Source organism: Enhydra lutris, unplaced genomic scaffold (assembly GCF_002288905.1).
Source record: "Enhydra lutris kenyoni isolate GAN:26980312 unplaced genomic scaffold, ASM228890v2 scaffoldscaffold35, whole genome shotgun sequence".
Classification (NCBI taxonomy): domain Eukaryota; kingdom Metazoa; phylum Chordata; class Mammalia; order Carnivora; family Mustelidae; genus Enhydra; species Enhydra lutris.
This window is the reverse complement of record NW_019154119.1, coordinates 4,189,765-4,203,515: the sequence shown is the minus strand read 5'-3', so window position 1 is coordinate 4,203,515 and position 13,751 is coordinate 4,189,765. Positions and strand designations below refer to the sequence as shown.

Below are 13,751 nucleotides of genomic sequence, written 5' to 3'. Positions count from 1 at the left end.
TATAAGGTTTTTTTTCTCATCATAGCACATACCCTCCCTAATGTCCATCACTCAGCCACCCCATCTCTCCCACCTCCCTCCCCTCCAGCAGCCCTCCGTTTGTTTCCTGAGATTGAGTCTCTCATGATTTGTCTCCCTTTCTGGTTTCATCTCGTTTCATTTTTCCCTCCCTTCCCCTATGATCCTCTGTCTTGTTTTTCAAATTCCTCATATCAGTGAGATCATAAGCTAATTGTCTTTCTCCAATTGACTTATTTACTTTTTATTGTTAAAGATGCTCTAACATCTGTGATTTTTTTTTCACATTATTTTGAAATTTTTAACTACAGAAAAGAAATGCTATGTATAACAGAATAATGTTATTTTAATAAGTAACAGAGTATGACTGGTACGGTCATTCAGAAAATAAAAGAGGTAAAACAAACCTTAGAGACTTACCAGGTGTGTTACCGAGTTGCATGTTCTTAATTCTTTCATTTAGTAACTGCTTCTCAGGTACCAAATAGATAAGCTTATTTTGATAATCCTTATTAAAAAAAAAGTAGTACCTGATTAAAATTCTGTCATGTTGTCTGAGCATTTTTTGAAGACTTAAAAACATGATTTAATCACTCTTAAAACTTAGTATAGGAATATATGAAGCTGTAAACCGCCTACAATTTACGAATAAATTAAAATGGAATTATGCATGATTTAAAATACAAATATTTAAACATACATCCATTTATGAATGACTGGCTGGAGTAAAGGTGGTGAGGAAAATCTTTGTTAATGGCGTGTGTCTAGAAGTCTTACAATTTTCAGTGTACTGATGGATGTCCGCAGGTACAAGGTGAGAGGTGCCTTTGCTATCTGCACTAAATGGTATTTGTAAGCAGGTCATGACACCCCAGAATGAATATCGAAGAGAAATTAGAGACTCAGGAATTAGGGAAGCAGGTTTAAATCAGACAGGAAATGTTATCTGGCCTCTGTCTGTACCAGCTGTGACACAGTAAGAACACTTCGTTAATTAATTGCTAGTCCATACAGAAGCAGAAATTTGGTTAAGAGGACTCTAAAGATGCAGAATGCTCCCAGGGTCCTTATTCTAAACCACGATAACTGAGCTAGACCTTACTGCACAGGTAAAGAAGATGACGAGGTCCCTGAGGGACACACATTTAACACTCTTCACTGCAACTGTGAAAGAATAACATTAAGTCAAAATTTCCTAAAAGTAGTAGCAATAAACTTAAGTTTAATGTAGAGGTATATTTATATATTTATTAAAGACTTAAAAGTCAAAGTGAAAGGCATCCATTTATGTACAAATATTAAGCAGAATTTAACCAGATGTCTAGTAGAGTCTTAGAGGGCATATGAGCTTCCTGATATTATATACAAGATGGTGTATATATTTACATCCTTCTAGGAATGAAGTCTATCAGAGACCCAGAGGGGTTCATCACCCCAAAATGAAAACTATTCTATTAGGAAGAATTATTAACAACTGCTCACATTTATGCACAATTCAGCAGCAAGGGACTAACCTGAAGTTCTTGTTGCAGTTGCTTGATTTCCATGATTTCCAGGTCACATTGCTTATCTAGAACTTCTAGCTCAGTCTTTTGAGTTTGTTTTCGGAGTCGGACATCTTGAAGTCTGCCTGAGATCTGCTGATGTTTGCCATTCTATAGGAAGAGCATATAAACATAGGGTGACTTAAAACACTAATAGAAAAAGCTCCTATCAGAAGAATTATATTCTCATTTTAACTTTTAAATGTCATTTATCATTTATACTCAGTCTAGATAAATATCTAAAACTAAGTCGGGGAGGGCACCTGGCTGGCTTAGTCAGTAGAGCATATGACTTTTAATCTGGAGGTGGAGCATTCGAGCTCCACATTGGGCAGGGAGCCTACCTAAAAGTAAGTAAATACAACTAAGTGGAATGCGTTCTAAGGTTGTATCTGTTAATTCCGGACAGAGTTATTATTAGCAGGAAATATACCATTCTCAGAGCGTAAGAGCCCAGATGCTAATATGACCAAGCACAAACATAGCATGCTGAGTTTTTTCTGAATCCAGCAATGAGGCATTAATTTATAATATTAAAATAGAGGTAGTCTCAAAGAATAATGAAGAGAGATAAACATCTACATGCGACTTTCGGCACGGTCTCCTTTAAGCTTCTGAAATTTCTACTCTCCACGTTGCCATCTAATTTCCTCTAATTAAACAGGGTCCAGGAGGGCCTTTTTGGCCACAATTCTCTTCTCCTACACCAAATATTCCTTTCCTCTTCTCTGAGAAGTAGGGAGAAAAAAAGAACCCAAACTAGCAGAGATTCTTTTTTTTTTTTAAGATTTTATTTATTTATCTGACACAGAGAGAGACAGTGAGAGAGGAAACAGAGGAAGAGGAAGTGGGAGAGGGAGAAGCAGCCCTTCTGCCAAGCAGGGAGCCTGATGTGGGGCTCGATCCTATGACCCTGGGATGATGACCTGAGCTGAAGGCAGACGCTTAACGACTGAGCCACCCAGGTGCCCCCCAAACTAGCAGAGATTCTTTTTTTTTTAAATTAAATTTTATTAAATTTTATTTTTTATAAACATACAATATATTTTTATCCCCAGGGGTACAGGTCTGTGAATCGCCAGGTTTACACACTTCACAGCACTCACCAGAGCACATACCCTCCCTAATGTCCATAACCCCACCCTCCCCTCCCAAACTCCTCCCCCCATCAACCCTCAGTTTGTTTTGTGAGATTAAGAGTCACTTATGGTTTGTCTCCCTCCCAATCCCATCTTGTTTCATTTACTCTTCTCCTACCCCCTTAATCCCCCATGTTGCATCTCCTCTCCCTCATATCAGGGAGATCATATGATAGTTGTCTTTCTCCGATTGACTTATTTCGCTAAACATGATACCCTCTAGTTCCATCCACGTCATCGCAAATGGCAAGATTTCATTTCTTTTGATGGCTACATAGTATTCCATTGTGTATATATACCACATCTTCTTTATCCATTCGTCTGTTGATGGACATCTAGGTTCTTTCCATAGTTTGGCTATTGTAGACATTGGTCTAGCAGAGATTCTTAATGGAGACTAAGGAGAAGGGTGAGGTGTTATGGGCTGAAGTGTATCTCCCCAAAATTTGTATGTTGAAGTCTTAATCTCCAGGACCCAGAATGTGACTGTTATTTGGAAACAGGGTCTTTAAAGAGATCATAAGGTTAAATAAGGTCATATGGATGCGCCCTAATATAACCTGACTTATGGCATGAGAAAATCTGGACATAAAACAGACACCAGAGATGCGCAGGCAGAGGAGGGACCGTGTAAGGAAAACAACAAGAAGGCAGCATCTGCAAGCCAAGGAGAGAGGTCTCAGAAGTAACCAAACCTGCTGACATCCTGATCTTGGACTCCAGACTCCAGAACTGTGAGAAAATTAATTTCTTTTGTTTAAGCCCCCCAGTCTGTGGTATTTCGTTATGGTAGCCCTAGCTAATACAGCAAGGTGAGGAGGAGAAATGAAGCTTAAAAATCACTGATAATTAAAGTTTTTACTGAAAAGTTAGTTTTATATTTGAGAAACACACATGCTAAAAGGAATATGCAATGTCTACCCTAGCGTTCATGTTCCTATCTTCAGCAGGTGCAGGCTCTGGACCTTCCAGACTCTTCACATTAATCTATGTTACTGCTTGGTATGCAATCCAGGTTCTTGGGGGAAAAACAATCAATCATAAGGTACCCTTTTATACTTTTAAGGAAAAACATAGTTAAAATAATGGTTCAGACAGAAATCCAAGTAACTACACAAGTTAAGGATTTTTAGGCCTGTTCTGTAGTACTGTGGCATGAATAATAATTGTGATATGCTTTCTTATCCATTTGAAGGCATAAGATAGCACCTTTATGGCCACAAATGTTGTGATTTTTAAAAATTTTAATTTCAAGTCAGAAACCAAATAAAATGTTAGAATCCAATTAAAAAAGATCTAAGCTTGAATCTACAACATGGCTACACATGTATTTTTTTCAAAATCCTATTACACTATCAGGTCAGGCTGTTAGAATCTAGGGTTAAACCTATACCCTTTCTATCTTCTCACCTTGCATTTGCAGCAAAGCCATTTATTTATTTATTTATTTGCAACAAAGCCTTTTAAACAACTTGACTCTCTGACATCTAAAGTGTAAAATCTGGTAAGCATACTGGCCAATATTAGCTAAAAACCACAGTTCGGCAGAACTGGAAGAAGTCCTAAGAGATCGTTTAGATCAGGAGCTTCAAATCGTTTTTTCTTTTTAGCAGAATCCTTTTTTCCAAGCAAATCCAGATAAAACTCCAAGAAAAGCAAAGCAAGTAACTGTGGAGCCTGTGTGTTGCGAGTGATGCGAAGTGCTGGGGAGAAGGGAGCACTGCCCTGCTGCCTTGGCTTCCCCCCTCCCACTGCTGGTCACCCCTCTGCAGACCACTTCTAGACATCAACTTCAAAACTGAAAATTACTAAACTAAAAAAAAAATTTTTTTTACCAAACTGACACAACTCTTTATTTTACAGATGGCCAAAGCAACACACAGAGAAGGGACGCCTTGCCCAGGAATAAACAGTTTGGGAGCTTCTGCACTGAGACCACAATGTAACTCTCAGCACTCTGAGTCACTGTTCTGGTAAACTATATTGTCCAGACTGTTAAGAAGCACACATGAAACCATGACTATTCAATCCCATGAAAACATAATGTATTCATGAGGTGGGTTTAAAAAGCAATGACAGGGACGCCTGGGTGGCTCAGTCAGTTAAGTGTCTGCATTCAGTTCAGGTTATGATCCCAGAGTCCTGGGACTAAGCCAGCAAGGAATCTCCTTCTCCCCCTCTCTCCCCCTGCTCCCCACTCCCTGCTTCTGGCTGCTCTTTCTCTCTCTCTCACTCTCTCTCTCAAATAAGTAAATAAAATCTTAAGAAAAAAAAAAAGAACAATGATTTTCAACAGGTAACTCTAGCATCATTCAGAGCAATTTCACTCAAACCTCAGGCATACCAGTGCTTCCAACTCGAGATGAAGACTCTTCTTTTTAGAGTTTAACCTGACAATTTCTTCCTGTTCTCTATTCCTTTGATTGAGAAGCTCCTGTCGACGAATCCTCTCCCATTCTATACGACGTTGTCTTTCTAGTTCCTGTTTTGCTGCCTGAAAATAATGAATTTTTTTAAAAAAGATTTTATTTACTTATTTGACAGACAGAGATCACAAGCAGGCAGAGAAGCAGGCAGAGAGAGAGAGGAGGAAGCCCCGCTGAGCAGAGAGCCAGATGCGGAGCTCCATCCCAGAACTCTAGGATCATGACCTGAGCTGAAGGCAGAGGCTTTAACCCACTGAGCCACCCAGGCGCCCCAGTGAATTAATTTTTAAATTAACAATTTTGCCTCATTCAAAAAGTGATGGGAGGACAAAGAGGTGAGGCAGCGTTTGGCATTTAGTGAGCTTCAGCGTCTAAGTTAGGAAACTGGGCAAACCCAGTTTTAGCAGCAGGCCTAACCTACGGACTTCCACAAAAGCAACATCACCCATCAGACTTTTTGACTGTTTCATGGGACCATCTTCTTATTTGTAGTTACTTTTTCTTAAATAAAAAGACAATCTCAGAAATAGAAGTGTTAATAAGAATAATTATACCTTTATTCTGGTATCAGGGAAGAAAGACCCTTCTCCTGACATTACTTCAGTGTTATTATAATTTCTGTGCTCCATCCCAAGCCCCTTAAAACAAAGCCAGTCCTCCTAGGGACACCACAAAACAGCATTTATCCCAAGGACCTGTAAAAGCCCACCCTTGTGCTTCTCCTCCGGACTCCCCAGTCTCAGCTTTCTGGGGCTCCAATTCCGTGGCCTCTTCCTCTGGATCCCAAGCTTACTTCTGTTCATGCCCTGCCTGGACGGACTCCTTCCTCTGGCTCACTAACCTCAGCTCCTCACTCAACTCAGCTCTGCGATCAGTCCTCCTGTGAATGACTTATCACCTGCAGACAGGCCTCCTCCACCAGGTACTGGCCCTGAAAACCCTTCACAAGCAAGGGCCCTCTTCCCCTCCGCAAGGGAAGGAAGGCTCAGAGATGGAGACGATAAGTAAGAATGAATGATGCAGAGAAAGAGACACAACAAAAATACCCATTTTTAAATCAAATGGAATAAAGTCACTTATTAAATATAATCATTTTCTGAGGAAACAAAATAAGTTAAAAACAACCTCTCGTCTTTCTATCTCTTTTCTCCTTTCTTCCTCCCTCTGTCTTTCCAGTTCCCTCTGCTTCTCCAAGCGTTTTTCTAATTCAAGTTGCTTCTTCCATTCTTGCTCCTGCAATTCTCTCTGTTTGCGCTCCCACTCTTCCTTTTCTTTCTGGGCCTTCCGTTCTGCCTCCCTCTGCTGCTGCTCCATCAGCGCTTGGCGTCGCTTCTCCAACTCCACGTTTCCTCGCTCGTAGTTGGCCTTCCGCTTGTCCTCAAAAGTAACTAAATAAAACATGTTGTAAGCACTCTCACATGAACAGCCCAAAAATGTGGACTCCAGTTTCAACATCCTCATGGCTCGTGATCATTTGAGTGCTGTTACTCTGTGGATACTTCCCCTAAGGATAGTTTTAACTCAAATGTAAACAGTAAAATATTTACTTTTGTCTAAGAGGATTCATTTTTGGAAAACAAATTTCTAAGTTTGAATCCATCTGAGAGAGAAATAATTTTGCTATTCCTGCCAATATAAATACTAACTATTTTCTCAGTATTTTCTTAGGATAAATAAAAGTTATACGGCTATATACTTTTTTTATTTGATATAGTTCATTAACTTTTTAATACTTTAAAATATCTACATATGTACTTTTTCAACCAATATTTAAACTTTTCTTTACAGCTGAAGATTTCATCACAAAGCTTGCTGTAGTGATTTTTCCTAAAGTGGGAGGAACATTTTAACTAGGATGTCTAATACAAAGACTCTTGCCAAACACATACACTGTCTCTTCTTCCTAAATATACTTCTCACTTTTTACTATCTTCAGTTTATTGATGTCGGAATCTAACCCTTTTGTTGAATAGTTTTCTCTTATAGCATATAAAATATTAAGAATGTAACATACTAAATACTTGTTTACAACTCAAGGTAAAATTTAAGAGAACCCACTGTAAACATACAACTTAGACATTCAATGTTACCTGGTAATTTTTTCTGAGGTTCCTCTTCTTGAATTTTCTGATATGAAGGCAGAGTTCCATTAATAGAATCAATTTGCTTTCCTCCCCTAAGAAAAGAAGACAACAAATGAATTTAGCACCACACAATCCGGAGATTTCTAGACTGTATATACAGCTGTACTACCAATGACTAGAGCCACTGAATATTTAGAATGCAGTATTAAAGACACTTAGAGTGCAATATGGTCTAGAGTTATGATGTATGGCAGGATACGGACTGTCTAGCCAGAGAGGCTTGGATTCACATCATGGTTTAGCTGACTGCTGTCCGTGAGCAATTGTGTTCTTAATCTGTAGCTGCCAGTTTCCTTATCTATAATACGGTGGAAACACACCTATTTCTACTCCTTGCTGGTGTAACTCATTAAATACCAAAATCAAATGTCAGTGTCAATGTTTAACTTCCCACTAAACTAGAGCAGAGGCCTCAGGAGATCGCAACATAATCATCATGTCTACCCAGGAATCAAAACCATGCCTCTTCACCTCAAGAGGCGCCCACCTGAAAGACGGAGGGACAAGCTCAGGAGGCAACGTCAGTGGTAACGGTTGTCCGGCTTTGGCCATGTCAGTGAGGTGCATCGCAAGGATGAACTCTTCAGCTCTCAGCTGTCCGTCACCATCAATGTCAGCCAGGGTCCTAAAGGAAATGTGAATGTTCACAGCTTATAAACAGTCTACTTAGAGTGAAGTATTTTCAAAAGAGTTCAATATTTAATTTCAAAATAACAATAATTACAATAAACAGTTGGGTTAACATACTTCAGTGAAATATAAATATACATGGAAAACTGAGCTTATTTTTACCGTTCACTGTTCTATCACACAAGGGAGGGGAGAAATTTGGAAGCAGAAAAAGAAACATTCCTTCTGAAAAGGTGGCTTGTCTCATTTCATGGATAATTCACCTATCAAATCACATTTAGCTCTAAATTATAAATGAGACATTCTCTAATTCTCCACAAATGCCATTATGAAAAGGCAAACCAGTTTTACTTGCAAAATAATTAAATGTTACATTGCCAAAAAATAACAATTTGTACAATTTTATTGGCTTTTAGGGTTGCATCAGGCTTCAAATGGCTGCTTTTATGGAACATCTTTGAGTCACAAACTTTGACAGAAAGAGTATTTTTCCAACAACAGAGGATGTATAGTTAAAAATCATGATCAATGGACAAACTCACCAAATAGTAGCTAGCTGAGTTTGGGAAAGATTTGACTGAAGAAGAGCATTTCTAGCTTGAAAACCTGATTGAGTGGGAAAAAGCAGAAAAAAGAAAGAAAATTCTTTAGCCTCCTCAAAGTCAAGCAAACTGAAATGACTGTATTCCATAAAATAATACTGCTGCTATCCTGGAAACTTTTGACATTAAAAAGGTTTTACCATGTGCCAGCTGCTGAGCATTGGGGAGTAATCAAAACACAGTAATCAAGACCCTTGCCCCCAAGGAATTTAAAATCAAGAATTAGTAACTCAAGTGTTCCCCCATGTCCTTTCAGAAAATAGCAAGTACACACCACTGACCAGCACAAAGGTCCTAGCTCTGGCACAGAAATTGCTGGAGGCTGAGCTCTTGGGCCTCCTCGTGCTCCCTGTGCACCTCTACGCACTGCTTTCTTAGCATCTTCAGACTTTCTCATCTCTGTCTGATCTTTCCTCTCTCTCTACTTTCTCTTTTCCAAGCAACCTGTAAATGCTGGCATTCCCCAAGGCTCTGTTTTGGGCACTCTGTTCTCTCTGTGTGTTCACATTCATTTTTGTGACTTTAAATAGCACCTAGATAATTTGCAAATGTACATCCCAGCCCAAACCTCTGCTTTAGGTTTAGGTTTCTATACCCAACTGAAAAACCTGCTGAAGTATTTCACAGGCATCTCAAACCAAATACATACAAAATGACTCTCTCAATCCCCATTCACAGCCCTTTTCACCCAAACAATTTACCTTCAGCCTCCCCCTTGCTCTGGGTGACATCACTGTCCCACCAGGGTCTCCAGCCAGAAAGCAGAAAGTCACCCTTGATCCCTCCCCCTCGTGTACACCCATATCCAACATCAAGTTCTAAAATTTGACATCACTGCATGTCTGGGTCCTCACCCTGAAAGTCCCAATTTAATGCCACCTTCTCAGAAATGTCTTCTCTGTCTGCCCTATGATCTAATATATTTCTTGCTTATTTCTTTCATAACTCATATCACAATCTGTAATGTAACATTTATCTTCCTATTTACCTGTTTATTGTCTGTTTCCGCTATCATACTAAGTCCTATGGACAAAAACCTTGACTGCCTTATTCACTAACAATTGTACCCATTGCCAGGTACATAAATGCTCAATAAATATTTGCTAAAGTGATGAATAAAGTTGTAATCCAAAGTTCTCTAAGGTGCAGTGGGGACTTATGGGATAGAGTCCGAGAGTAATAACAGCATTCACTGAATGCTTATGATCTGTAATAAACTGTTCTAACTTCTTTTCTCTCCCTCAGTCATCAAAAATATGTTTCTGTAACAGGCTTCCTGCCCTGCATTTTCATGTCAGAATGATGGTCACACAGAAATCCCAGGAATCCATTCAGATCTGATTCACAGGAGCATTCACTCCTGATGGCCAAGTGCGGGGCTTTCTGACCGTGGATAAAATGACATGGCTTCTCCAGGGCAGGTCTCCTAGTCAGTAACGCAGGTGTTGCACCTCCCACTCCCAGGTGACGACTGAGCCATGAGTACTGGGAGTCAGGCTCTACTCGGGGTTCAGCCTGAGCTGAGAACCATCCAAACAACTGCACAGAAAACAGTACATCCACCAACTCTTCCTCAGCTCCCACTGCAGAGCCAGCCTGAATGCTGCTAACCCACTGTTTCACTGAGCTTTGAACATGAGATCTGGGTAATCAAAGCTATATATACCATACGGAACAGACATAAATACACCATAAATTATAACATGCAACTGGACGTTTATATTATGTAACTTTAAAATCTCAGTCTTAAAAAAATCTGGTCTTTTAACAGAAATCACGTAAGGAAAAAACAATGCAAATAGCTCATACCATCTCCCAAATAATTAGTCCTCAGTAGATTTCACATAAGTGAGATTTGAGGAGGTCTTTGTGTTAAAAAGAAGACTCTTCTTTTTTTTGGTTGTTTTTATTAACATATAATGTATTATTAGCCCCAGGGGTACAGATTTGTGAATCGCCAGATTTACATACTTCATAGCACTCACCGTAGCACATACCTTCCCCAATGTCCATAACCCAATCACCCTCTCCCTACGCCCCCCCGCAACCCTCAGTTTGTTTTGTGAGATTAAGAGTCTCTTATGGTTTGTCTCCCTCCCGATCCCATCTTGTTTCGTTTATAAGGAGGACTTTTCTAATAAAGAGAAATGGAAGGTTATTTCAAACCTGAAAAAAAGGTCTAGCAACTAATGTTTCAGCTTTTAGTCAAAGACAACTGAACATAGATCCCTTAGCACTGGGCAACAGAGCAAACAGGAGGAAGGAAGGAAGGAATGTAAATGGTTAAAAGCCTACTGGTGGAAGGCTTAAATGTGCCAGGTATAAATCGTACAAAGGGCTATAGAGAGCCAGCAGAGTACTCTAATAAGAAAAGCTCACTTGAACATCTACACTGTTGGTCGGCCAATCCTTTTGATATCATATTCCCTGTGCCTGTACTATAATACTAGTTCCTCCTTCTCTACCTGGTGGACTACTCATCCTATAAGGTCCAACTCAGATGTCATCCCTTCCCTGAAGCTCTTTCATATCCTCACAGCACTAATCACTTTCTCATCTTTATTAATCACAGCACTTTTATTTTTTTATTTATTTTTAAAAAAGATTTTATGTATTTATTTGAGAGAGAGTGAACAAATGAGCAGGGGGAGGAGTAGAAGGAGAGGGACAGGGGCACCTGGGTGGCTCAGTGGGTTAAAGCCTCTGCCTTCGGCTCAGGTCATGATCTTAGGGTCCTGGGATCCAGCCCAGCATTGGGCTCTCTGCTCAGCGGGGAGCCTGCTTCCTCCTCTCTCTCTGCCTGCCTCTCTGCCTACTTGTGATCTCTGTCAAATAAATAAATAAAATCTTAAAAAAAAAAAAAAAAGGAGAGGGACAAGCAGGATCCCTGCTGAGCATGAAGCCCAAAGTGGGACTCAGTCTCATGACAGCAAGATCATGACCTGAGCGGAAATCAAAAGTTAGATGCTTAACCAACTGAGCCACACAGGCACCCCAATCACAGCACTTTTAAACCACTAATCAAATATTATGATTATGTGACCTATATATTATGGACTCCTCAAAGATATGGACCATATCTCCCCCAACCCTGTGCATTTCAGTGTGTTACAGAGGGCCCAGAAGATATGTGACTCAGCAACTACGAGTCAGTGAATTAATCTAAAAAAATCACAAGAGTTAAGGGGGAAGGGAAGGAGAAGAAGAAGAGAAAGAAAATTAGACCACGGAATGCTACACTCACTGAACAAAGCATAACATGTAAGTCTAGGACAGTCCCAGCCTCATATACCTGGGGCTCATGCTCAGTTTCAAGACACAAGAAACACCTATTTAAAAAAAAAAAAAACAAAAACAGGGGCGCCTGGGTGGCTCAGTGGGTTAAAGCCTCTGCCTTTGGCTCAGGTCATGGTCCTGGGATCGAGCCCCGCATCAGGCTCTCTGCTCAGCCGGGGAGCCTGCTTCCTCCTCCTCTCTCTCTCTGCCTGCCTCTCTGCCTACTTGTGATCTCTATCTGTTACATAAATAAATAAAGTCTTTAAAAAATAAAAACAAAAATAACAATAAAAACAACTTTCCCTTAACAATGAATATATAGCTTCATTCTCGTAGGTATCAGGATAATACTCTCTGCAAACAACTCAATATATGACCTTCATATAATGTGGCATATACAAATAAAGTAACATTAGGGGACTAATTCTTCACAGGTGACTTTCCATTGACCTTCATATTCCACCTTTGTTTTTATTGTATGTTTTTAGTACATACATAAAGTGTACTAATCTTAAGTGTACTGCTTGATGAATTTTTACACAGGTATGTACATATGCAACCAACATCCTTATCAACATACAGAATGTTTTTAGCACCTCGGAAGGTTTGTGCATGGTCCTTTCCCAACAGAGTAACTATAATATTCTGATTTCTATCACCATCCATCAGGTTTCCAGTTGCTCAGCTTCATCTAAATGTATTAAATAGTGTGGACCCTTTGAGTCAAGCTTCCTTCATTCAATACATTATCCATGTTGTTGTATGTATCAGGAATTCACTCATCTTTTTGCTGTGAAATGTTGTGTTACAGAAATATTTAATATTATTTATTTATTAAAGTAATTTAATATTATTTATAAATAATATCCACATTATTTATATTGTGTTATTATCAACACAATATTAAATATCCACATTTTTTGGATGTTTTGAATGAAATTATGAACATTTTTGTACATGTCTTTTTAGTCCACTTTTTAATGTAAAATATAGGGCCCAAAGTTCATTTTTTCAAAAAAATGGGAGTTGTGACTTTTCATGAATCTTAAGTGTGTTAAATATCATATTTCACAGAATCTAAGATGCCATCAATTATAAGATATATCATTATTTTATGTAACAGTAAGAAAGAAAAAAAAAAAAACACTGCCAACAAAACCATGACAGTGCTAAGACACCACTGATGGTAACACGTCCTTAATTTCAGAGATGTTAAAATGTTAAAAAAAGGGGCACCTGGGTGGCTCAGTGGGTTAAGCCTCTGCCTTCGGCTCAGGTCATGATCCCGGGGTCTTGGGATCGAGCCCCACATCGGGCTCTCTGCCCAGCAGGAAGCCTGCTTCTCCCTCTCTGTCTGCCTGCCTCTCTGCCTACTTCTGCCTACTTGTGATTTCTCTCTCTGTCAAATAAATAAATAAAAAATCTTTAAAAAAAAAAAAAAAGCATGACTTTAAAATATATCTTATATCAAGTAATTTAATAAAATCACAGAAAAAAGTAACTTTGTACTATTTGATACATATAAAATAACAAATTATAGGTTATGAAGTATGATACAAAGACATGCCTGAACCTACCACCCAAACTTAACACTAGATTATTACTAAATGCTTTGAAGCTATGTTCCACGACTTTATCTCCATACCTCCTTCAGGAGAGGGAACTGCTGTCCTGAATTTTGTGTGCATGACTGCCTTGCCCTTTTCTCCCCCCTTCAGTTTCTAGTGAATCTGACACACATGACCTTAGACGCAAGTGCGGTGGACAGTGCTAAGTGTACAGAAAGGAGCTGTCCAGCCCAAGGCCTGATCACCCCCATCTTGCTTTTTTAAAGTTTTTTTTTTTTTTTTAAAGATTTTATTTATTTATTTGACAGAGAGAGATCACAAGTAGACAGAGAGGCAGGCAGAGAGAGAGAGAGAGAGGGAAGCAGGCTCCCTGCCGAGCAGAGAGCCCGATGCGGGACTCGATC

At 39.4% G+C, this 13,751-nt stretch overlaps 1 protein-coding gene across 3 annotated transcripts in view; it reads right to left on the bottom strand.

Annotated features, from left to right (window-relative positions):
• LOC111154052 (intersectin 2) overlaps positions 1 to 13,751 on the bottom strand; it is a 110,299-nt gene that overhangs the window by 81,136 nt on the left and 15,412 nt on the right. For all 3 annotated transcript variants that reach the window (XM_022513411.1, XM_022513410.1, XM_022513409.1), the window contains 7 exons: positions 8,444 to 8,507; positions 7,759 to 7,896; positions 7,218 to 7,303; positions 6,253 to 6,515; positions 5,046 to 5,195; positions 1,533 to 1,673; positions 439 to 526 (listed from right to left, as the gene is read on the bottom strand). In XM_022513411.1, the coding sequence (XP_022369119.1) occupies positions 439 to 526; positions 1,533 to 1,673; positions 5,046 to 5,195; positions 6,253 to 6,515; positions 7,218 to 7,303; positions 7,759 to 7,896; positions 8,444 to 8,507 (930 nt within the window). The remainder of the gene's footprint in view (positions 1 to 438; positions 527 to 1,532; positions 1,674 to 5,045; positions 5,196 to 6,252; positions 6,516 to 7,217; positions 7,304 to 7,758; positions 7,897 to 8,443; positions 8,508 to 13,751) is intronic.